The 23,279-nt window shown below is 40.1% G+C and overlaps 1 protein-coding gene across 14 annotated transcripts in view; it reads right to left on the bottom strand.

Annotated features, from left to right (window-relative positions):
- The window catches only part of LOC147380100 (uncharacterized), a 699,587-nt gene that overhangs the window by 298,696 nt on the left and 377,612 nt on the right, over nt 1-23,279 (bottom strand). For all 14 annotated transcript variants that reach the window (XR_015167018.1, XR_015167012.1, XR_015167022.1 and 11 more), the window contains exon 4: nt 15,120-15,178. Coding sequence is in view for 10 of the 14 variants with exons in the window: in XM_086410556.1 (XP_086266682.1) it covers nt 15,120-15,178 (59 nt within the window). In the remaining 4 variants the exon portion in view is untranslated. The remainder of the gene's footprint in view (nt 1-15,119; nt 15,179-23,279) is intronic.

Below are 23,279 nucleotides of genomic sequence, written 5' to 3'. Positions count from 1 at the left end.
TTTTATTATTATCTAGTAGAAACCTGGAGAAGGCAATGGCACCCCACTCCAGTACTCTTGCCTGGAAAATCCCATGGACAGAGGAGCCTGGTGGGCTGCAGTCCATGGGGTCGCTAGAGTTGGACACGTCTGAGCGACTTCACTTTCACTTTTCACTTTCACGCATTGGAGAAGGAAATAGCAACCCACTCCAGTGTTCTTGCCTGGAGAATCCCAGGGACGGGAGAGCCTGGTGGGTTGCCGTCTATGGGGTCGCACAGGGTCGGACAGGACTGAAGCGACTTAGCAGCAGTAGAAAACTAATACAATGAGCGTTCATATCTAAATAGAGCTGCAGTTTGAATGAGAACTCTGTAAATGTTACACATTCTCCCTTACTATAACACAGAAACAGAAGTAGCACAGAAACCTGGGTGAGTTAAGAACAATGATCATAGACTATTAAATCCGTATGTTTTATTAAAAGGCAAAATGGTTACCGCATGGTGTGCAGGATTCTCTAAGTCCATCTCAGGGGGGATGAGCCAGACGCCCAGATTTTTAAAAGAGGTCCAGAAGTTATTTGGGTGCACACTAGAATTGACGACCAGTGTTCTGTAATCAAAATCCCCCCGTAAGCTGAACTGTGGCTAACCTTTTATTGCTCTATCATAGAATGGGTATGAGACTTGAATCTACAACCTTTCACTGGCTTAATTAAGCCATTCTTCTCAGTCCTCTTAAATGAAACAGAAGGGACTAAGTGAAATCTAGAAAGTGTAATACTATGTAAACAAAACAAAAAACTTTTAAAATTATAGCTAAAAAGAACTGGAGTAAAGGGAAATTATTTTAAACAATCTGATGACAGAATTTTCTCAAAAGGAGAAAAACAAATGTTCAACTAGCCCTTTTGCAAGACAGTCCTAACAATGAGGTCAGTCAAGCAAAGTGGCATTTTTCCTTGGAATTCATTGAGGTATTCAGGTCATAATCGGCTGCGGCATTTGGGAAAATTTAGGGGAAGAAACTTGGCTCTTGGAAAAGAGGGAAAAACTATCTCAATGCCCCAGAAGCTGTCTTTCAAACTCCAGATTTGCAGTGGGGCATTTAGAGTTAGAATTTCCAGTAAAGAAGAAAATATACTGAAGCCACAGCTTTCAAACAAGGGGGAAGATCAAGGAGATGGTTTAAAAAAAGAAAAGAAAATTCTGGAAGAAATAGTCATAGACAGTTGAATGGTCAAATAATCTAACTGAATCATAGGAAAGAATGATGCTGTATCTAAATGTTAGGTTGGGGATGAGTGTCTTGAGTTCATGAAGTGATTACCCATTTGTTGAACACAGGTGCACTGAACGGATGCCACTCTCATTAAAAAGTTTCATTTACCAAGTTTATCATGGTAATTCTTTGTCATATACCCTCCTGGGACTCTGCCTGGCCTGCTTTTTATATTATTTTCTTGAAAAGACTGAGGATGGTTTAGGGTGACTAATATCATAATCCACCACTTGATCATGTATTTCAGCAGTACCCACTGTGTGCCTGGCACTCTGCCAAGGAATGTAAGAACGACAAAGAAGTAAAAGCATGATGTCTACTCACATGAGACAAAATCTAACTGTAGAAACAGAACTTCAGCACATGCCGATATTAAGTAACAATTGTTTACCTGATGCCAGTTGGAAGTACAATGTGATATCTGGATAGAAGGAAGCAATGTGGGCTGGGGTATTTGGGAGAAGACCTCAGAGGGAGGTTGAGTTTGATCTATACCTTAATGAACGAAATGGAGGCGGGAGGCATTAAGAAAGAGAGTGTGAAAAGAGCTAGAGACAGTGAAAAGCTCAGAGGGTACAAGGAAATGATTATATCTGTCTGGGCATTGAGCTTGAAATATATATGTTTGAGATTTGGGGTGTGAGTCATGGAAAAAGACTGTGGTACAGCAGAATGAGTCCAGGTTTTGAGACTGAATTCTGATTTTGCCACTATAACCTAGTTCACTTTGGTATAGTCGTTCAGGCCGAATCTTTGCGACCCCATGGACTGCAGCAAGCCAGACCTCCGTGTCCATCACCAACTCCTGGAGCCCATTTGAACTCATGTCCATAGAGTCAGTGATGTCATCCAACCATCTCATCTTCTGTTGTCCTCTTCTCCTCCTGCCTTCAATCTTTCCCAGCATCAAGATCTTTTCTAATCAATCAGCCCTTTGCATCAGGTGGCCAAATTATTGGTGCTTCAGCATCAGTCCTTCCAATGAATATTCAGGACTGATCTCCTTTAGGATGGACTGGTTGGATCTCTTTGCAGTCCAAGGGACTCTCAAGAGTCTTCACCAACACCACAATTCAAAAGCATCAATTATTTGGGTGCTCAGCTTTCTTTATAGTCCAACTCTCGCATCCATACATGACTACTGAGAAAACCATAGCTTTGACTAGATTGACCTTTGTCAGCAAAGTAGTATCTTTTCTTTTAAAGATGCTGTCTAGGTTTGTCATAAGGTTTCTTCCAAGGAGTGTCTTTTTAATTTCATGGCCGCAGTAACCATCTGTGGTGATTTTGGAGCCCAAGAAAATAAAGTCTGTCACTGTTTACATTGTTTCCCCATAAATTTGTTATGAAGTGATGGGACCAGATGGTTTTTTGAATTTTGCCAGCTTTTAAGCCAGCTTTTTCACTCTCCACTTTCACTTTCATCAAGGGGCTCTTTAGTTCCTCTTCACTTTCTGCCACAAGGGTGGTGTCATCTGCACATCTGAAGTTACTGATTTTCTCCCAGCAATCTTGATTCCAGCTTGTGCTTCATACAGTCTGGCCTTTCACGTGATGTACTCTGCATGTAAGTTAAAAAGCAAAGGCGACAATATACAACCTTGATGGTGCTCCTTTCCCAGTTTTGAACCAGTCTGTTGTTCCATGTTTGGTTCTAATTGTTGCTTCTTGACCTGTATACAGGTTTCTCAAGAGACAGGTAAGGTGGTCTGGTATTCCCATCTCTTTAAGAATTTTCCCCAGTTTGTTGTGACCCACACAGTCAAAGGCTTTAATATAGTCAATGAAGCAGGTGTTTTTCCAGAACTGTCTTGCTTTTTCAATGATCCAATGGGTGTTGGCAATTTGATCTCTGGTTCCTCTGCCTTTTCTAAATCCAGCTTGAATATCTGGAAGTTCTCAGTTCGTGTACTATTGAAACCTAGCTTGGAGAATTTTGATCATTACTTTGCTAGTGTGTGAGATGAGTGCAATTGTGTGGTAGTTTGAACATTCTTTGGCATTGCCTTTCTTTGGAATTGGAATGAAAACTGACCTTTTCCAGTCCTGTGGTCACTATAACCTAAACATCCTTCTAATATGGGCTGGAAAAGCAGAAATTTTAGTTGTACTTATTTGAAAATGCCCCCTGACTTATCTCTCCTTAAATATTCCTCCTTAGCCTCTGTGCTTCTCCAAACCACTTCTACCTCTGCCTTAGGACCATTTTCCATCTCCCTAATAAAAAAGATGGAGAACCAAAGAATTGATGCTTTCAAACTGTGGTGCTAGAGAAAACTCTTGAGACTACCTTGGACAGCAAGGAGGTCAAAGCAGTCAATCCTAAAGAAAATCAACCGTGAATATTCACTCAAAGAACTGATGCTGAAGCTGAAGCTCCACTACTTTAGGCAGCTGATGGGAAGAGCCAACTCATTGGAAAAGACCCTGATGCTGGGAAATATTGAGGGCAAGCGGAGAAGGTGGTGACAGAGGGTGAGATGGTTGGATGGCATCACCAACTCAATGGACATGAATTTGAACAAACTCTGGGAGATAATGGAGGACGGGGAGCCTGGTGTGCTGCAGTCCATGGGGTCACAAAGAGTTGGACACGACTGAGTGACTGAACAACAACAAATGCAGGTCATTAACCAGAACTGTAGGACACACTCCACTGGAGACGATGTTGCTACTTGTCACCTGGAAACAGTCACCCTGAGTGAGATGCAATACCACCCTGACCCTTTCTTTTTTCTACAGTGCCTGCAGACAAGGCTTACAAGCACAACAGGCTTAAGGTAGTAGTCCTCAGACTGGGCAGAACATTAGAATTACCTGGGGAGCTTCCAAGATACTGATGTTCAGACCACTGAATCTGAATCTCTGCAAGGTGGTACCCAAACATTAGCATCTTTTAAAGCTTCCAAGTGATTCCAACATGCATCCATGGGTGAGAACTACAACTGTAAAGCAGTCACCTGGGAGATTCTGCTGGACAAGATTGTCACACTTCAGGTTCCACAAAGTGATCTGGAGGGAGAGAGACTTGCTACTAGACCTTCTGCGGTCCAACTCAGGTGGGGCATGGACCCTTTGAGCAACTTCTCTTTAAGCTCTGTCCATCAGCATGAGTTTCAGACAGACCTGTTCCCTACTTTGATTGGCCAATGAGCAACTGTTGAGCCACATTAACATGGCTCCCCCAGATAAATTATTCTCAGAGATTGTACAGCTTAAACCCATGAAAGGAGTAGGAATATATTCACAAATGACTCAAAAACTTCTCACAAGTGACTCAACATTTTACACAATTATGAGAAGATGTGTTTGTTTATTTCTTTCCTTCCTTATATCTCTCTTGACCCATGCTGTTTTCAGTTTGTGGCCCCTTTTGGCCCACTAAAAAGTAAGGGAAAAACTCATTGTTGTGCTATATCCTGCACTTTTTTAGCCATCCAGAGAGCATCTAAGTCTGAGAATTATACCTCAAAAGAATTATGTGCTCAAACATTTTTGCTTTTTTTGTTTCTTTGTGAGGGTTGAGAAAATGTGGTTAAATTCTTCTAGATAATACCTTAATAAGCTTTGGATGAGTCTCTTAGTCTTTCTGAGCCTCAGCCTTCTCATATAGAAAGAGACAATATTAGCAACAAATCACAGGATTGTGATTTTTTTTTTTAATTTAATTGGAGGATAATTGCTTTGCAATGTTGTGTTGGTTTCTGCCATCCATCAGCATGAATCAGCCATAGGTATACATATGTTCCCTCCTTCTTGAACTTTCCTCCCACCTGATCCCACCCGTCTAGGTTGTCACAGAGCACCAGGTTGAGCTCCCTGCATCAACAACAAATCCGAGCTGGTTATTTATTTTATATATGGTAATGTATATGTTTCATGGCTACTTCCCCACCCTCTCCTTCCCTCACTGTGTCCACAAGTCTGTTCTCTCTGCCTGCATCTCTATTGCTACCATACAAATAGTATACCTCGCTTTTGAAATGCTATTCTTTTATAGTATTTTGTCCCCATTAGTTCATGAAAGATATGAACCATCTCATTTCTTACTTTAATTTTTAAATTCCCATTTATCATAATTTCCCACTTCTGTTACTCTTGCCCTTCGATAGGCTCCCATCTTAAAGTGTTTTGGGTTAATTCTACTTGCCTTCTTAGAATAGCTATTTTGATGTGTGTGTGTGTGTGTGTGTGTGTGTGTGTGTGTGTGTGTGTGCATGCATGCGCATGTGACCTGGGAGTGGGGGTGGGGATTGCATGGTATGGTGAATATCTTATGCTTCCAATTTTACCCACTCAATATGAACTTTAAAAAATCTACTCATGTGTCCTTTAACTATTTCTTCTTTTGTTGCATATATTCCACGATGTGCTCTAAATCACAACCTCAGCAGACCCCCAGTCTAGCTGCAATACCTCAATGCCACAAACAACACCATTGCTCTCCAGACTTTCTGGGGTTTATATCTAGATGTGAAATTTCTGGGCCATATAGTGAAGCTATATTTTTTAAAACTGAGTTCTGCTCACTAGAATGGTCTACAGGCAATCTGCTGGTAGGGAAGGTTCCTAGTATAATCCCACATGGCCTCCAGCACTTGGTACAGCCTGAAGAACATGTTATTTTAAAATAACATTCATTTCTATTAACATTAAGACCTAAAATAGCGAGATGGTCTAAAGAAGGACATTTCATAAATAAAATCTTGTTCTTCAAACAGCCTGGTTTGATCCCTTCACTATGAGAGATTGAAAGTATACAGAGTTATCTCCACTAAAGGAAGGCACATTGCATGCCCTCCATTTGGAAGGAGAGTCAGAACTTCAATTTAATAGGAAGACTTGAAACTTTCTTTTCAAGAAAGTTGTAGCCACTGTGAACTGCAAAAATATTTTTCACTTGAGAAAGATGAGTACTAGTGCCTTGGGCCCCAGGTCACTCTGCCAAGGATAAAATGAGGACACCACAGTTTCACCTCAGGACTCGGACCTGACAAGACTGCTAAGCTATGGTGGCAAAGAAGACACAGTCTATGACCTCATGGAACTTACAAGACAGTGGCAAAGATAGAAGGCAAAAAATAATGACAAAAGATACTTGTGAGTCTGAGATTTAAGCACTCTCACTGAAGTAGACTTTTGAATTATCTTGACTGTCAGAGCCTAGTTCCCTGGGATATGTAGTCATGGCTCTTATCACCCAATTTAGAAATCTTTCCCAACTCCCCTGTCTGCAAGAAAGATGAAGTCCCTTGCTTGTGTAAGCTACTTTCCAACTCACAGTATATCCAGGTTCTCTCTCTCTTTATTTAAGCAAGTCTCTTAACTTGAATTTGTCTGGCATGTTCAGGTCCATCTTTTTGGCCAAAAATTATTCAAAGATTAATGGTCCCGAGAGAAATAAGGTTCCCCACACTAGATTTTGAAGGAGCTGTTCAATCTTTCTTAATTCAGCAGTGAGAATGATGAGCTGGAACAAGAATACCCCTGACAGAAACTGTCCTCATCGGCTATTTTTCTTGTATCCCGAAAGGATTTGATGGGCTCTTGAACTTTCCCCTTGAGCTAAGTAGTTGGAAAGTACTTTGACTCCTGGCAACTTACCCAGTAGGCTGATAAATGTGACTTAGCTACCTTAGTTCTGGTTTGTGGGAAACAATAGAATTTTCTATGGTTATTTTGTATACTATTACAAAAGAGAAAGCTTTTCTTTCATATGTGTGGGCTCTGTAGGCAGGAAGGATTGTGAAGGAAAAATTAAACGGTAACAGCAAATCCGGTTGACTCCTGGGATTTCAAGTATGACAAGCAGTGCCTTTCTCTCCCCATTATTGATTTCATGGTGTTTAGAAGTAACTGCTAGGTTTTCTTTTAAGTGTATTAGAAAATATTAGTGTTAAACTTATTGTTGATATGACATATGGAATACATTTTAGCAAAAGGGCTGCTAACTCCCTACATGATACGTGGGTTTTTAATCTGTGTTAAATGAAAAAAATATGGTGTTTTTTATTTTACTTTTTAGAGTTGAAAGTCTATTACTAAGGGTATATTGAGATTAAGGAACTCTAGCACTCTCTTTTTTTACAGTCATCTTAATGGCTAATATAATCATACCAATTATGAAGTTGAGAGGATCCAGTAATGATACCATTTGTTGGAAACTTTCTTCATTTTAGGCACTGCATCATTTCTTCATTTGTTTATGCAATTAACAAATATTTATTAGTACATATGACAGGCACTCTGATAAACACTGAGACTATAATGGAAAGACTGAGACAGTCCCTAATCAGCGGGAAAGACAGAATTCAAACAGAAAAGAAGCAGATAATCACAAGAAAAGGTTCTGAATATTGTAATCAAGAAAGACAGCACTATAAGAGAACAAAAGGAGGATGAGACTGAGGGATATGAAGACAGGAAAACTATGTTTAAGGTGAGGCCTGAAGGAGGAATGGGAGTTATATTTGGGAGAAAAGAGAGAAGAGGAGTGATTTGTAGGCAATGGGAACAATCTTAGGCAAGATTACAGCTGAGTGAAAGATTATAGCATATTCCAGGTACTGACGTGAGTCCAGGTGTCCTTGAGCTGGAATGTGCAATGAGAGGAAGTGGAGGCAGTGGCCATATTATAATAATCTTTTAAAAGCATGATTGGGGCTTTAGAATTTATTCCAAGACACATAGGTAGTATTATCCTCATATAAGAGATAAGAAAATTAGCTTTGAGAGGTTAACTATATTTCCAATTATGAGCAAGTAAGAAGAGGTGGCAAGAATACACAGAAGAACTATACAAAAAAGATCCTCATAACCCAGATAACCACGATGGTGTGATCACTCACCTAGAGCCAGACATCCTGGAACACGAAGTCAAGTGGGCCTTAAGAAGCATCACTACAAACAAAGCTAGTGGAGGTGATGGAATTCCAGTTGAGCTATTTCAAATCCTGAAAGATGATGCTGTGAAAGTGCTACATTCAATATGTCAGCAAATATGGAAAACTCAGCAGTGGCCACAGGACTGGAAAAGGTCAGTTTTCATTCCAATCCCCAAAAAAGGTAATACCAAAGAATGTTCAAACTACCGGACAATTGCACTCATCTCACACGCTAGCAAAGTAATGCTCAAAATTCTCCAAGCCAGGCTTCAGCAATATGTGAACTCTGAACTTCCAGATGTTCAAGCTGGATTTAGAAAAGTCAGAGGAACCAGAGATCAAACTGCCAACATCTGTTGGATCATTGAAAAAGTGAGAGAGTTCCAGAAAAACATCTATTTCTGCTTTATTGACTATGCCAAAGCCTTTGACTGTGTGGATCACAATAAACTGTGGAAAATTCCTAAGGACATGGGAATACCAGACCACCTGACCTGCCTCTTGAGAAATCTGTATGCAAGTCAAGAAGTAACAGAACCAGATATGGAACAACAGACTGGTTCCAAACTGGGAAAGGAGTACACCAAGGCTGTATATTGTCACCCTGCTTATTTAACTTCTATGCAGAGTATATCATGAGAAATGCCAGGCTGGATGAAGCACAAGCTGGAATCAAGATTGCTGGGAGAAATATCAATAATCTCAGATATGCAGATGACACCACCCTTATGGCAGAAAGCTAAGAATAAAAGAGCCTCTTGATGAAAGTGAAAGACGAGAGTGAAATAGTTGGCTTAAAGCTCAACATTTAGAAAACTAAGATTATGGCATCTGGTCCCATCACTTCATGGCAAATAGATGGGGAAGCAATGGAAACAGTGAGAGACTTTATTTTGGGGGGCTCTAAAAGCACTGCAGATGGTGACTGTGCCATGAATTAAAAGACGCTTGCTCCTTGGAAGAAAATCTATGACAAACCTAGACAGCATATTAAAAAGAAGAGACATTACTTTGCCAACAAAGGTCTGTCTAGTCAAAGCTATGGTTTTTCCAGTAGTCATGTATGGATGTGAGAGTTGGACTATAAAGAAAGCTGAGCGCTGAAGAATTGATGCTTTTGAACTGTGGTGTTGGAAAAGACTCTTGAGAGTCCCTTGGTCAGAAAGGTGATCCAACCAGTCCATCCTAAAGGAAAACAGTCCTGAATATTCATTGGAAGGACGGATGCTGAAGCTGAAACTCCAATACTTTGGCCACCTGATGTGAAGAACTGACTCATAGGAAAAGACCCTGATGCTGGGAAAGATTGAAGGAAGGAGAAGGGGACAACAGAGGATGAGATGGTTGGCTGGCATCACCACCTCAATGGACATAAGTTTGAGTAACTCCGGGAGTTGGTGATGGATAGTGAAGCCTGGCATGCTCCAGTCCATGGGGTCACAAAGAGTCAGACATGACTGAGCAACTGAACTGAACCAAACTGAACCGAATTGGTCAAGTCAGGTTTGTAAATAAGCACTACCAAACTCCAAAAATCTATGAGTTTTACCTGTTCACTTATGGTCTCTCTTCTAATCTACATGAAACAGCTGCTGGGTATTATTATCCTAAGAATTATATGTAGAGAAACTCTGAGTGTAAATTACATGAAGACAGAAATCGAGTATTTGTTTACCACTGCCAATACTTAAAATGGTGCCAAGCCCATTCATTCAGTGCTCCGTGAATGAATGAATGAATAAAAGAAAATTGATGCAAGCTGAAGATTTAAAAGGTACACTACAAGGTTATGTAGTGTTTTTCTCTGCTCCTCTCTAGCAGGTAAAACTGTGAACCCTGGAAATGGTATAAGGTACAAAGAAAACAGAACTCTAAAAGATGGGGAGAAGATGGGTTATTTTGGGAGCCCAGGACTTGGGGAATGACACAATGACAGGCTGTCTTGCATCTGCCATCTAACAGAGGCCCAGTGTTTCCTGATCCCCAACTTAGCAAAAGAAGGCAGCTGAAGTAGGCCTATCTCTTCCTAGGACTGAACAGGAGTCCCTCTGATAACATCAAGTGAGCCAGACACCTCAGGTAGGGTGGATGGATTGGGAGCCACACCAAAAATTAGGAGCCTGGGGAAGCATTCTTCTTCCCTGCAGAGCCTGATACTCCTGTTTTGCAGTAGACATGAAGTAGAACTGGAGGAAGAGACTCAGCCTGGTCTGAGAAGCTCACTCTTCCAGGGCCCCAGAGTCTCATATCCTTGCTCAGAGATATCAGAGCAACCAAGAGGTATCAGTCCTCATCCATGGAAGAAAAACTCAAGAGATTCATCTTGGGACATCACTGCTTCACCTTTTGTCAACACTGGGAGGAGCAATACACGCCCTAGTATCACCAGGTCAACCAAGTAGACCAAAATAAGACCACATAGACTCTAAATGGAAAGGACAGTGGCAGAGGATGAGATGGTTAGATAGCATCACAGACTCAATGGACATGAATCTGAGAAGCTCCAGGAGATAGTGAAGGACTAGGAAGCTTAGCCTGCTATAATCCATGGGGTTGTAAAGAGTTGGACATGACTTAGCAACTAAACAACAATAAGACTCTAAATATGAAACTACCATTGGAGTCACAGTCCACAAAGGGCACCAAACCTGACGCAATAAATCCAAACAGGGTTCAGTTCAGTTCAGTTCAGTCACTCAGTCATGTCCGACTCTCCGCAAACCCATGAATCGCAGCATGCCAGGCCTCCCTATCCATCACCATCACCCGGAGTTCACTCAAACTCATGTCCGAGTCAGTGATGCCATCCAGCCATCTCATCCTCTGTCGTTCCCTTCTCCTTCTGCCCCCAATCTCTCCCAGCATCAAAGTATTTTCCAATGAGTCAACTCTTCGCATGAGGTGGCCAAAGTATTGGAGTTTCAGCTTCAACATCAGTCCCACCAATGAATATCCAGGACTGATCTCCTTCAGAATGGACTGGTTGGATCTCCTTGCAGTCCAAGGAACTCCCAAGAGTCTTCTCCAACACCACAGTTCAAAAGCATCAATTCTTCAGCACTCAGCTTTCTTCACAGTCCAACTCTCACATCCATACATGACTGCTGGAAAAACCACAGCCTTGACTAGACATACCTTTGTTGGCAAAGTAATGTCTCGGCTATGCTATCTGGGTTGGTCATAACTTTCCTTCCAAGGAGTAAGCATCTTTTAATTTCATGGCTGCAATCACCATCTGCAGTGATTTTGGAGCCCAGAAAAATAAAGTCTGACACTGTTTCCACTGTTTCCCCATCTATTTCCCATGAAGTGATGGGACCAGATGCCATGATCTTCGTTTTCTGAATGTTGAGCTGTAAGCCAACTTTTTCACTCTCCTCTTTCATTTTCATCAAGAGGCTCTTTAGTTCTTCTTCATTTCTGCCATAAGGGTGGTGTCATCTGCATATCTGAGGTTATTGATATTTCTCCTGGCAATCTTGATTCCAGCCTGTGCTTCTTCCAGCCCAGCATTTCTCATGATGTACTCTGCATATAAGTTAAATAAGCAGGGTGACAATATACAGCCTTGACGTACTCCTTTTCCTATTTGGAACCAGTCTGTTGTTCCATGTCCAGTTCTAACTGTTGCTTCCTGACCTGCATACAGGTTTCTCAGGAGGCAGGTCAGGTGGTCTGGTATTCCCATCTTTCAGAATTTTCCACAGTTTATTGTGATCCACACAGTCAATGGCTTTGGCATAGTCAATAAAGCAGAAATAGATGTACTATTTGCAAAAATAAGATATTTAAATGAAATCCGGTGTTCTCTAATATAATAGACAAATGACATCAAGAATGTAATAGAAAATCATCCGCCATACAAAGAACAAAGAAAATTGCAACTTGAGGGAGAAAAGACAATTAATTGAAAAAACAACAAAAAAAAGATGGATCTAATGTTGGGTGTTCTTTGGAGGGAATGATGCTGAGGCTGAAACTCCAGTACTTTGGCCACCTCATGTGAAGAGTTGACTCATTGGAAAAGACTCTGATGCTGGGAGGGATTGGGGGCAGGAGGAGAAGGGGACAACAGAGGATGAGATGGCTGGATGGCATCACCGACTCAATGGACGTGAATTTGAGTGAACTCTGGGAGATGGTGATGGACAGGAAGGCCTGGTATGCTGCGATTCATGGGGTTGCAAAGAGTTGGACACGACTGAGTGACTGAACTGAAGTGAACTGAATGTTCAAATTATCTGAAAACGCTTTTAAAGAAATTTCATAAAAACACTCTATTAACAATCTATTACAAATTCTCTTAAAAATCAATTTTAAAATAGTAAATTTTAGTAAAGAAAAAGAAGTAATAAAACATAAACAAGATGTAAATCATGGAGCTGAAAACTGCCAATAACAAAAATAGAAACTCACTGAATGGGCTCAGTATTTGAGTGGAGATGACAGAAGATAGAATCAATGAACCTGAGAGCAAAACATTAGACTAGTTATTCACCTAATCTGAACAACAGAGAGAAAATAGACCAGAAGAAACTAACAGTCTCAGGGATCTGGGAGACAATAGGAAAATGAACATTCACATCATTGGTATTCCAAAAGAAGAGGAAAAAGACAGTGGGACTGAATTTGAGTAAATAATTCCTGAATTTTTTCCAAATTTGATGAAAGACATAGGCCTATAGTTCCAAGAAGCTAAGCAAACCCCCTGAAAATATAAACTATGAAATCCACAACAGGAAATATCATAAACTCTTGAAAACTAATGATAAAGAAAAAAATGTTGGAAGCAACCAGACAGAAACTACACATTATAGGGGAATCTCAGTTCAAATAACAATGAGTTTCTCATTGAAATCATGAGGCCATTAGGGTGTGACACAATTTTTTTCAAATGCTAAGAGGAAAAAAAGGATGAGTTGTGAGTTCTATATCTTTATAAATAATTATTCAGGAATTAAGGGGAAGTAGAGGAACCAGAGATCAAATTGCCAACATCCTCTGGATCATTGTAAAAGCAAGAGAGTTCCAGAAAAACATCTATTTCTGCTTTATTGATTATGCCAAAGCCTTTGACTACGTGTGGATCACAATAAACTGTGGAAAATTCTGAAAGATGGGAATACCAGACCACCTGACCTGCCTCTTGAGAAACCCGTATGCAGGTCAGGAAGCAACAGTTAGAACTGGACGTGGAACAACAGACTGGTTCCAAATAGGAAAAGGAGTACGTCAAGGCTGTATATTGTCACCCTGCTTATTTAACTTATATGCAGAGTACATCATGAGAAACGCTGGGCTGGAAGAAGCACAGGCTGGAATCAAGATTGCCAGGAGAAATATCAATAACCTCAGATATGCAGATGACACCACCCTTATGACAGAAATGAAGAAGAACTAAAGAGCCTCTTGATGAAAGTGAAAAAGGAGATTGAAAAATTTGGCTTAAAGCTTAACATTCAGAAAACTAAGATCACGGCATCTGGTCCCATCACTTCATGGGAAATAGATGGGGAAACAGTGGAAACAGTGTCAGACTTTATTTTTCTGGGCTCCAAAATCACTGCAGATGGTGATTGCAGCCATGAAATTAAAAGATGCTTACTCTTTGGAAGGAACGTTATGACCAACCTAGACAGCATATACAAAAGCAGAGACATTACTTTGCCAACAAAGGTATGTCTAGTCAAGGCTGTGGTTTTTCCAGCAGTCATGTATGGATGTGAGAGTTGGACTGTGAAGAAAGCTGAGTGCCGAAGAATTGATGCTTTTGAACTGTGGTGTTGGAGAAGACTCTTGAGAGTCCCTTGGACTGCAAGGAGATCCAACCAGTCCATCCTAAGGGAGTGATCTCCCTGGGTATTCATTGGCGGGACTGATGTTGAAGCTGAAACTCCAATACTTTGGCCACCTGATGGGAAGAGCTGACTCATTTGAAAAGACCCTGATGCTGGGAAAGATTTTGGGCAGGAGGAGAAGGGGGCAACAGAGGATGAGATGGTTGGATGGCATCACCGACTCAATGGACATGGGTTTGGGTGGACTCCAGGAGTTGGTGATGGACAGGGAGGTCTGGCATGCTGCGGTTCATGGGATCACAAAGAGTCGGACACGACTGAGTGGCTGAACTGAACTGAACTGAAACATTCTCAAAGGAGAGAAAAGTAAAATAATTTGTTACCAAGAAACCTTACTGTTAAAGATTAGCTGACAGAAGTTCTACAAACGGAAAAGAAATGATCAATAGAAAGGAAGAAAAGAGAAAAAAAAATGAGAGAAAATATGAAGGAAACTTGTTTTTTCCAGTCAGCGTAATTCCTTTATTCATCATCTAAGTTGTTGTTTACATCAGTTGTTCATTCCTTTTTTATTGTTGAGTAGTGTTTCATGGTGTGATTCATGGTGTGTTTCATGGTGTGTATATAAAATAGTTTGTTTAATCATTTGCCTGTGAAATGAACACAGATTAGTGTTTACCAGGAGTCAGGATTGACGAGAGGAGTTAGTACAAGAAGGAGGATGGTATGGTTGTAAAAAACCAAGAGGAGGAAAAAGAGGAGGAATTCTTGTGGTGCTGGAATTCTTTAGTATCTTGACTGAGGTATTAGATACATGAACCAACAAGTGATTTAATTATATAGAACTTAATACACAGAAATGCATATACATACACTAATGAGAAGGAGAAAACCTGAGAAAGCTGAATAAAAATGGTGTATTATATCAATGTCAATGTTGAAATATTATACTAGAGTTTTGAAAATGCAAAATTGGGGAAAACTTGGCAAAGTATGCACTGGATAGTCTTTCATACTTGCACATAAATCTCTAATTATATCAATTAAAATCTCAATTAAATGAAAAGGTAAAGTACTGTAGTAGCCAGCCTCCAAGGTGGCTCCAATTGAGGACCCTTGGTATTCACCCCTTGTGGAGGTCATCCCATAGAAAACACTGTAGTGTCCACCTTACCTTTCTCTGGATCACACGATTTGTGGAGGCCACCCACAGAGCATCAGATTTTCCATCTACTATAATGGAAAACAAAAGAGAGAGAGAGAACTATAGATTTGCTAATAAGAAAAGCAGTACAATTATAGAGATTCTTATCCTTCCCCAAGATAGCCCTCATTATCAGATCTCATAAGGATTTAAAATTTGCACACCCTCTCTTTTCATGTTTTCTGGCTGAAGCAATAACTTGAGAAAACGTCCTCAACCAAAAACATGAGCTAGCTCTCAAGATAGAACTAGTGTTTATAGAATACACGGGTGAGTAATGAATCTGGTGTTAGTCATGGTGAAATCTGAATAAATGGTTTTAATGTAATTGAAGATTATAATATAGGGTTGTTGTATAGTCACTAAGTTGTGTGCAACTCTTCTGCGACCACATGGACTGCAGCCCACCAGGCTCCTCTGTCCATGGAATTTCCCAGGCAAGAATACTGGAGTGGGTTGCCATTTCCTTCTCCAGGGGATCTTCCCCACTCAGGAACCAAACCCAGGTCTCCTGCATTGACAGACAGATTCTTTACCACTGAGCCACCTAGGAAGCCCATATATAACATAGGGTAGTATGCAAAAATTTCTGCCATAAAACAGACACTCTGTGAGAGGGAAAACAGTAGTAAGGCAGAAAAACACTACTTCAGCAAACTCAGGAGCTGGAAGATAGGTGAAGAATTTACTTTTAATGCCTAATCAGCCCAGATATTTGATTTCAGTGAGGATAACAGGCAGGATTGGCCAAATTAATACAGTGGATGGAGATCATAACATTACTTAATTTTGATACACTCTGCAAAGATGACTATTGCAAATAAGCTATTAAAGATTAGAAAAAAAAATCACCAGTAAACCACTAGTCATACTTCCCAATTCAGAGTGAGAAAAGAAACATTTGAAAAGGAAAACGAGAAGGTATTTGCTTTAGATTTCACAGCAAGACAGAAATAAGTCTCTATAATAGGCCCATCTGGCTCTGAAACTCATGAATTTTTACTATTTGGCCTCTGTCTGTGATCCCAACAGATCTGTACTGAAGACATTCCAAGCTAACAAGCATCTATCTTACATTTTCATCATTTCCAAGACCAGAGAGCAAAGCAAAACAAACAACTTACCCTTGAAACGTCAATTGGCATTGCAATGTATGAGTGTGCAACAACAAGAATAAAGGAAAAAGAAATGATAATTATATTTCATGGCAATAGTCACTGACAAAAAGAATGCATTAGATATGAGAAAAGGACATCTGACTCATTCAGTGACCACCCAGGAGACCAAGAAGGAAGGGACTCCCCGAATTTGTGATGTCCAGGAATTTCCAGATCTTGGGCCCTTTGATATTTGCTGATATTTGAAATATAGTTTTCACACTGTCCTTAGTTCTGTTGCTAACAAAATAATATGGCAGTTCTAAACAAATGATCCATTTCTCAAAACACAAAATTCAAAGCATATTTCTAGCAGTGGCTGTTAAGGAACTCGGCCAGAAAGGAACCTAGAAATCTGAAAGCACATTGAGCGAGTAAATCAGATTTCAAACAAAAAATGTTAAAGGAAAATTATCTTCTTAAATTAAAACTTCCTTTTTGGAAAAATTGTATCCCTCTTTCAGAGGAATAGCACCTCTCTTAGGCTATTTCTACGTGATCTGTGAGAGAAGGATCCTTTTCTCCCGGTACACTATTGGTCCTTTCTCCTAATCATGCCAAGTGCTGTGAATGAAGCTTCATGAAACGAAATCCGAACCAGGAACACTTGAATCAAGAAGCACAGTTGCTTGATGTAACAACTGAAACTATAGGTACTTGAGACCCAGTGTGTATGGCTTTCACCTAGAAGTTTCTGAGAGAAAAGTCTCATGCTGAGATTTGGACCTTTCCATTTCAAAGCTGTCAGGACATTTTTTTTTTTTTTAATGATAAGTTTTGAGCACAAATACCAAAAAAATTGAAAAAGCTAGAGGCAATGGATAACAGGAAAAGATGAAAGACCCAATTCAAATGGTTGGGCCAAGTAATGACTAAGGAGAAATAATAACCATTTGCAAATATTTGAAAGAATTATGGAACAAGGGGAGAGGAATTTCTTTGAGTTATCCAAAAGGGTATAACTAACAGAAACAGGATTAAATTGAGCAAAGAAAAATGTAGGCAGAGCATAAGGGAGAAAATGACCATGTAATAAGATCTGTCAGTCTGTGGAAGAGTCATCCCCAGGAAGTGGTGAAAACCCCATCACTTGAATCATTGTCAGCTAAGTGGAAAAATTACGCTCTTAAAGAGGACTACCCAACCCTGGAAGAAGAGGGACTTGATGAGCAATGTGTCTTTTCCATCTTTAGTTTCTATAGTTTTGGAAAAGAAAGAGAGGAGGAAAACTGAAAGAGAAACCTGGTAGAATATCTTGGAGAAAAAAATTTTAATCTGGAAACCACAGAACAGTCATGGTGAGCAAAAGAACAAATGAGAGAGAAAACCCACTAAAACACGCCAGTTTCAATAAATAGGAAAAATTTAAAGCAAGGCTGAAGAGGGAATGACTTCAAACAAAGGTTGGGTGTTTATTTAATGACTTTTGTTTTCTATGCACAATAAAATACCAGATTCATCTCAACATTCCTCTTAAGCAATTGAAGGACTGTCATGATTATCCCTGAGTTAGACTAACAGTTGTGTTAGATCTCTAAGTGAAGTGAAGTGAAGTCGCTCAGTCGTGCCCGACTCTTTGCAACCCCATGGACAGTAGCCTGCACCAAGCTCCTCCATCCATGGGATTTTCTAGGCAAGAGTACTGGAGTGGGTGATACTTCAGAACAATCCAGGTGATCCAATTAATCATCTATGGTGGCTGAGGCCCCAAAATACTAGTTAGGCACAGAGTTAGGCTGATTATAATTAAATAATAATTAAATCAATAAATACCATATATTGACCATCGACTATAGGTAAAGTTCAATGTCAGATAATGTCAGGAATACAAAGAAGCGTAAACATGGTCACTTTTCCCTTTGAGTGCTGAGCCCACTGGAAAGACAGACAGATTGGGAAACTTCACATGTCTTTGGGTCACTAAGCACCAAGGCTCTTGCTTGGACAGGTTTCTTCTTCTTACTCCTGCTCAAAATCTCAGGGACTCAGTCTGCTTTTCCCTTCTCCTAGTAGCTTTTTCTACCCACTCTATCCCCTCTCCACAAACCTAGCTTCCCCATTTCTCACTGGCATGAAGAAAAGGAGTCAATTTCTTTTAAGTTTTCAGAGTTGATCAGCAGTAGGGTATAAACAAGAGCCCATCAGATCAGATCAGTCGCTCAGTCATGTCCAACTCTTTGCCACCCCATGAATCTCAGCACACCAGGCCTCCCTGTCCATCACCAACTCCCGGAGTTCACTCAGACTCACGTCCATCGAGTCAGTGATGCCATCCAGCCATCTCATCCTCTGTCGTCCCCTTCTCCTCCTGCCCCCAATCCCTCCCCACATCAGAGTCTTTTCCAATGAGTCAACTCTTCGCATGAGGTGGCCAAAGTACTGGAGTTTCAGCTTTAGCATCATTCCTTCCAAAGAAATCCCAGGGCTGATCTCCTTCAGAATGGACTGGTTGGGTCTCCTTGCTGTCCAAGGGACTCTCAAGAGTCTTCTCCAACACCACAGTTCAAAAGCATCAATTCTTCAGCGCTCAACCTTCTTCACAGTCCAACTGTCACATCCATACATGACCACAGGAAAAACCATAGCCTTGACTACATGGACCTTTGTTGGCAAAGTAATGTCTCTGCTTTTGAGTATGCTATCTAGGTTGGTCATAACTTTCCTTCCAAGGAGTAAGCGTCTTTTAATTTCATGGCTGCAGTCACCATCTGCAGTGATTTTGGAGCCCAGAAAAATAAAGTCTGACACTGTTTCCACTGTTTCCCCATCTATTTCCCATGAAGTGATGGGACCAGATGCCATGATCTTAGTTTTCTGAATGTTGAGCTTTAAGCCAACTTTTTCACTCTCCACTTTCGCTTTCTTCAAGAGGCTTTTTAGTTCCTCTTCAGCCCATAATAACAACCAATATTTCTTGTGCACTTATTCTATGCCAGGAATAGTGCTGAGTTCTTAAAATACACTATTTATTTTAACTCTTGTCAAAATCCAATGAGTTGAGTAATTGACCATATCACATAGGTTATTAAATTAAGCAATAGAGCCATGATATGAGCACATTTTGCAAAGGACTGAACTGTGTGCCTCCAAATCCATGTGTTGAAACCTTAATCCCCACTGTGACTCTACCCGGAGACAGGGCCTTTAGGGAGATGTTATTGCTGCTTAGTTGCTCAGTTGTGTCATACTCTTTGCAACCCACTGGACTGTAGCCCACCAGGCTCCTCTGTCCATGGGATTTTTCAGGCAAGAATACTGGAGTGGGTTACCATTTCCTTCTGAAGGGGTTCTTCCTGACCCAGGGATCCAAACCAGGTCTCCTACATTGCAAGCATTTTCTTTTCCTGCTAAGCCACCATGGAGTTAAGGTTGAATGAGTTCATACGTTTGGGGCCTAATCTGAGTATTTGTGTCTTTATGAAAAAAGAAAAAGACACTAGAGATCTCTCTCTCTACAGGCAGAGAGGAAAAGCCATGTGAGGACACAAATGAGGAGGAGACCATCTACAAGCCAGGAAGACAGGCCTTACCAGAAACCAACTCTGATGGTATCTTGACTTGCACTTTCAGCCTCCAGAATTGAAAAAGTAAATTTCTGTGTTTAAGCCACCCAGCCTGCAGTATTTTGTTATGGCAGCCTGAGCTGACTAACAGACACTTTCTTACTCCACAGTCTTTTCTTTAAACTACTCCTCTATTCCATTTATTCACTAAGTCTCTGCAGACATTTCATTCTTTAGGAGAGTGAAAGTCAAAGCATAAGAATATTAATTTAAGGATTAATTCCCACTGAAATATAATTTTCTGTTTAATAATCACATTAATCCTTATCCTATTCTAAGAAACTGTCTTACCAGTTTATGGATGATTATCCAATTTTGTAAGTATAAGAAAAAGGTGCTGAAGAATCACAAGTAATACTATTGACAAATAACGGCCTGAAAGATTTAGTCCAGTTTAATTAGATGAAAATAAAGACAAGAAGGATGCCAGAATAAATACTCTAAAAGAAAATGGTTTTGAATAACAAATTGTAAAAGATCTATGTGGAAAATTAATGAAGCTTCCATTTTTCTTTGCAAAAATGACACTTCATGTCTGTAAATATCAAATGTAGAATGACAGATATCATAACATTACATCAAATGGTTCTGTTTGATTTCCCCACAGAAATAAAGGAGAACTTGATTTACATTTTATTTCTTCTTAATATTAGCATAGGTTGAAGTGTATGTAATTAACAAGCTAATTATATTACTTGGTTTAATAAATATACTTCATAATTTTTAGTTTTATTTTTCAATATAGGTGGTTCAAACAGTAAAGCGTCTGCCTATAATGCAGGAGACCCAGGTTTGATCCCTGGGTTGGGAAGATCCCCTGGGGAAGGAAATGGCACCCCACTCCACTACTCTTGCCTGGAAAATCTCATAGATGGAGGAATCTGGTAGGCTACAGTCCATGGGGTCGCAAAGAGTCAGACACGGCTGAGTGACTTCACTTTCTTTTTCCTTCTTTCAATATAAACTTCAACAAATCTTTCATTCATTGTTAAATGTGGAATTTTGGTCCCTATTGAAGCAAATTCACTTCAAGTAGCCTGTTAACACGGAGAAGGCAATGGCACCCCACTCCAGTACTCTTGCCTGGAAAATCCCATGGATTCAGGAGCCTGGTAGGCTGCAGTCCATGGGGTCGCTAAGAGTCAGACACGACTGAAGGACTTCACTTTCACTTTTCATTTTCATGCGTTGGAGAAGGAAATGGCAACCCACTTCAGTGTTCTTGCCTGGAGAATCCCAGGGACGGGGGAGCCTGGTGGGCTGCCGTCTATGGGGTCGCACAGAGTGAGACTGAAGCGCACTGTGACGCGACTGAAGCGACTTAGCAGCAGCAGCAGCAGCAGCAGCAGTACCAGCAGCAGCAGCCTGTTAACAGAACTAGGTTATAAACTGTATAAAACTCAACTAACACAAGTTATTTCATTTATAGTTCTCCATTTAGGCTCAGTGGTAAAATGTCCACCTGCAATGCAGGAGACTTGCAAGAGATGCAGGTTTGATTCATGGCTCGGGAAGATCCCCTGGAGAAGGAAATGACAACCCACTCCAGTTTTCTTGCCTGGGAAATCCCAAGGACAGAAGAGCCTGGTGGGCTATAGTCCATGGGGTCGCAAAGAGTTGGACACAACTGAGGACATACACACACACACAAATTTACTTCTTAGATAATAAATGAAAGTTTCTTTAGTATGTTGTTTCTACTTTAAATTCTAAGCAGCAGAGTTAACAGTCAATCTCCATCTCTCCTCTTCTGGTTTCAGTTACTACCATAGTAATAATAACCAACAAAAAGATAATGTTTTGCATTGAAGTCCTAAATTCAATTAGCAACTCTACAACTTTTTATATTTGTTGACTCCTTTGATGAAGACATGCTCTATGTTCTCCAAAGGGACAGTTATTCAGGATTAAGATGAGTCTAACAGCTAGAGTGTAAACCACGTTAAGAACAAAATAGAATGTTTTTGGGAAGTAGTCAGTCATCATTATAAGAAAGAATTCACTATATGTACATTTATGGAACAAATATATATTTATGATGACAAATAGGGGACTGAAAATTAATGTCCTAAGAAAGTTCTGCTTTGGCAAGTTTTCTAATTCAATTTAGTATCATGAGTTCTTGAAATATCACCTAAGATTCTTCAAGCCTATCTTTGCCGACAAGGTATCGTCTTTCAACCAGCAGTCTGAAGCAAGATGTCTAACAGCCTGAAATATCCTTTCCATTTTTGAAAGCTTCAAATGTCTCCACACTACAGAATTTATGACTATCCATGATATATTCCATCATTTCCCCTGTATTTTTTCCTGGCATTATGTTGAAAGGGTGATTTAAACATTAAGATTTATGTGTCATTTAGAGTAAAGGCAGTCAGTTTGTCATCAGAGAGATGTGATCTGGCTGCCATCTGACTGAAGTAGTGAGTTTCCTTTTTAGTGACAAGGCAAAAAGAAAAAAGTGAAGAGGACCATAGAACAGCATTATTGAATCAACTCTGAACAACAGATATGCGGAGTCACTTAGGAACAGAAAAGCATTGGTTTTGGTGTCAGACAGACCTCAGTTCTGGACCTGAGTCTCTTTACCACTGCATAAACTTTGACTGAGTCCATAACTACTCTGAGCTTCAGCTTCCTCATCAGTAAAATGGAAAGAATAATAGTGCTGTTGTAAGATTTAATGTGGTAATACACATACAGCAGTAAGTAAGCACAGAAGCTGACATATGGCAGACAAGTCCATAAAATTGTATGTTTCATTATCAAAATATTTTATAAGGAATAAGTAAAAGTCACTTTTTAAACCTTCTAACCACTAAACAACTCTTTCTCAAAATGTGGCATAAGGAAAATTTACATCAACATCACAGTGTGAGGTGCTTATTAATAATATGCATTCTGCCTCCCACACAGATCTCCTTAATTTTCTTAATTCATTTATCTATTGAATGAATTAACAAGTATTTCTACACCCATAATACATGCCTGTCACTGTCTGCCATTGGGAAAACAATGATATGACAGATAATTTCCTTGCCATTATAGAACTTACATTCTAGTGGGGAAGACACAAATAAATAAGCAACAAGTGTTATAAATTAAATAGATTGATAATATAGGGCATAATCTGGGAAGGTCACCTTAGATAGGGTGGTCTGTCAAAACCTGTTCAGAGGAGGTGGCATCCGAACTGAGACTTGAAAGAGGAAATTGAGACCACCGTGGAAAAAGATAGGGGAAAAGCATTATAGGCAGAAAGAATAAAAAAATTCAATGGCCTACAAGTCTGAAGTCTTGGCATGTTGATAAAGGAGACAGATGCAATTGGAATCTAGTGAGAGAGAAGAATGGTAGGAAATGATATTGGGGATGTTAGAGAAGAAAGAAATTATTCCCCATTATGCCAT

The sequence above is a fragment of the Bos grunniens genome, chromosome 1, assembly GCF_055505025.1.
Source record: "Bos grunniens cultivar Pamir isolate PY7600 chromosome 1, Bosgru_T2T1.0, whole genome shotgun sequence".
Taxonomy (NCBI): domain Eukaryota; kingdom Metazoa; phylum Chordata; class Mammalia; order Artiodactyla; family Bovidae; genus Bos; species Bos grunniens.
The sequence above is the reverse complement of the archived record's forward strand: the minus strand, read 5'-3'. Positions and strand labels throughout refer to the sequence as shown.